The sequence below is a fragment of the Nestor notabilis genome, unplaced genomic scaffold (assembly GCF_000696875.1).
Source record: "Nestor notabilis isolate BGI_N333 unplaced genomic scaffold, ASM69687v1 scaffold11122, whole genome shotgun sequence".
NCBI classification, from domain to species: Eukaryota; Metazoa; Chordata; class Aves; order Psittaciformes; family Psittacidae; genus Nestor; species Nestor notabilis.
The window spans coordinates 8,241-10,484 of record NW_009919743.1 but is presented as its reverse complement, the minus strand read 5'-3'; the positions used below and the strand labels follow the sequence as shown (position 1 = coordinate 10,484).

Here is a 2,244-nt window from a genome sequence, read left to right as displayed (position 1 = left end):
CTTCTATGGGATCCAGACTGCTTTGAGAAGGTGCAAACTCCTGCACAGTATTGAAATAGCTGATGTAAAGACTCCTACTTTTATTAGGTAAACTATCTTCCAAAGTCTCTGTTAGCCCAACTGTTTACTACTCATGCTCCAATTACCTGGCAAGCCGATAACTCAGTTGTTGTAGAGGTGCTTGACCATTGCCCCTCAACACAGTGTCCAGGAGAGCTTATTTTCAGACAGGGAATCTTGAAAATAGCAGATGCAACAGGCCCAGCATCGTGCTTGGCCCACTCATCGTTGCCCAGTGCTGGGAGGCTGTTTGTGAAGATAATGAGTAGAGATTCAGCCTGGATCCAGCCTGATGAAGCCACAGGTAGCAACTTATACTGGGAGTGTCTGCACAGTGCCCTGCTGCTAGTCCATCACTCAGTCCTCTGTTACTCTGGAACTGGCTGTGCCCTACATGCACAATATTCTCACTTATGAGTAAAAAGCTGACTGGTTTTCCCTAGACATTGCTTGATTACAGGTTAAGGAAGAACTGGAGTCACTAATTAGCAATTAGCTGGTACAAAAATCTGTTTACTCCCCTGATCTGAACCTGCATTTTCAGATCAGGATCTGAAACCTGCATTTTCCAAAGACAATTATGACCCCTCTAAAACTGCCAGGTGGACATCAATAGCCAGTGGAACCTAGGCACAGCTCTCTCTTCAGAGGCTTATGACAACACCACAGTCTGTAACAGAGACTGTAACATACAATTGCTGTTTTATCATTCCAGTCACACAGAGGAGCCAGAGGGGTCACACTGTCAAGATACAGAGAAACTGGCTCCACATCACATTGATAAGATTGTGCTTTTTGATGATATGCTGGTATCGTGCCTTTCTCAGATCACAAACCAAGGCCAGAGGTCATATTTATGTGCCAACAACTGTCACTGACATCTTTTTCAACCAAGGGTATTCAGATCATCCATAAAATTTTCCCTGTACCATCACACCAGAGAAACTTTTTTTTTCCCCCCCTCTTCTGGAAAATGCATCTTCCCAGAATACATCTACTCAAATTTTCATAACCACAGACATGATGCAGCTGCCAGAACACACCAACACAGATTTGATGATGCTCTTGTAGCTGTCAGATGAAGGGATAAATACAACAGCTGCGTCACCAGGCAATGGAGGAAATGAAGCACAGATGTACATGACAAAAAATCAGGGGGTTTATGATTAAATTAGCAGGTAAGAAAGATAATAAAGACTGACAGTTCTGTTTGACATATTCAAGATCTTTCCCACATAAGATATTTTGTCTTTAATTAGGTGGTAGCTGTCATGGGAGAAAAATGTCAACTTTAAGACTTAAGCACCCACCATCAGCATTAGTCTGAAAGCAAAGTTTGGGATCACCTTCTTGGCAACACTCAGCACGTTTTTCTGATCATCTAATGACTTATATGTCATTCAGAATAAGCATCTGTGGAGTACTCAACACAACCCTTGAAGTGATGCATCACCACTCAGCTGTTCTATGGCACTTGTCAAGTCCCACAACCAATTTTTGATACAAAAAGGGATCTACATTTCCACTTGAGCCTTGATCTTCAGTGCTGACTCCATTTCCAGTCCACTCACAGGACTGCCTGGACAACTGATGTGCTGCTGCTTTATGTTTCCTTAGAAAACAAAGTTACTCCATGTCCTGAAGTTGCTCACAAGTTCATGAAGTCCACTTGTTAAAAAGCAAGCTGCTCGGTCACCTTGGCTGTGAAGCATGAGTCCAGTTTACAGTTTCATTTTAGAACTCCAGCCACTCTGTCATATAAATACAGTTTGATGGAGAAATCTCACCACCTTCATGGCAATCATCAAAAACCTACAAAAGAAAGACCCATGTCAGCAGAGAAATTATATACAGCAAGCAGTATCTGACAGGAATAACATGCTTGTGTTTCCTGTTCCTTCTCCAGTAGAAAAGCAGTAGTCTAACAAACAGAGGCCTGTACCAGCAATAGGGCCAGCAAAGCCAGGGCAGTGCTCATCCCCCTGGACTGGGCACTGGTGAGGCCACACCTTGAATCCTGTGCTCAGTTCTGGGCCCTGCATGCAAGAGATATTGAGGTGCTGGAGCAGGTCCAGAGAAGGGCAACAGAGCTGGTGCAGGGTCTGGAGCACAAGTGTGATGAGGAATGGCTGAGGGACCTGGGGGGTTTAGTCTGGAGAAGAGAAGGCTCAGGGGGGACCTTAT

At 44.2% G+C, this 2,244-nt stretch overlaps 1 protein-coding gene across 1 annotated transcript in view; it reads right to left on the bottom strand.

Moving 5' to 3' along the window:
• Positions 1-1,333: 1,333 nt before the first annotated feature.
• The window catches only part of POLR3F (polymerase (RNA) III (DNA directed) polypeptide F, 39 kDa), an 8,287-nt gene continuing 7,376 nt past the window's right edge, over positions 1,334-2,244 (bottom strand). The window contains exon 8 of the mRNA XM_010010362.1: positions 1,334-1,872. Coding sequence (XP_010008664.1) covers positions 1,795-1,872 — 78 coding nt within the window. The 3' untranslated portion in view covers positions 1,334-1,794. The remainder of the gene's footprint in view (positions 1,873-2,244) is intronic.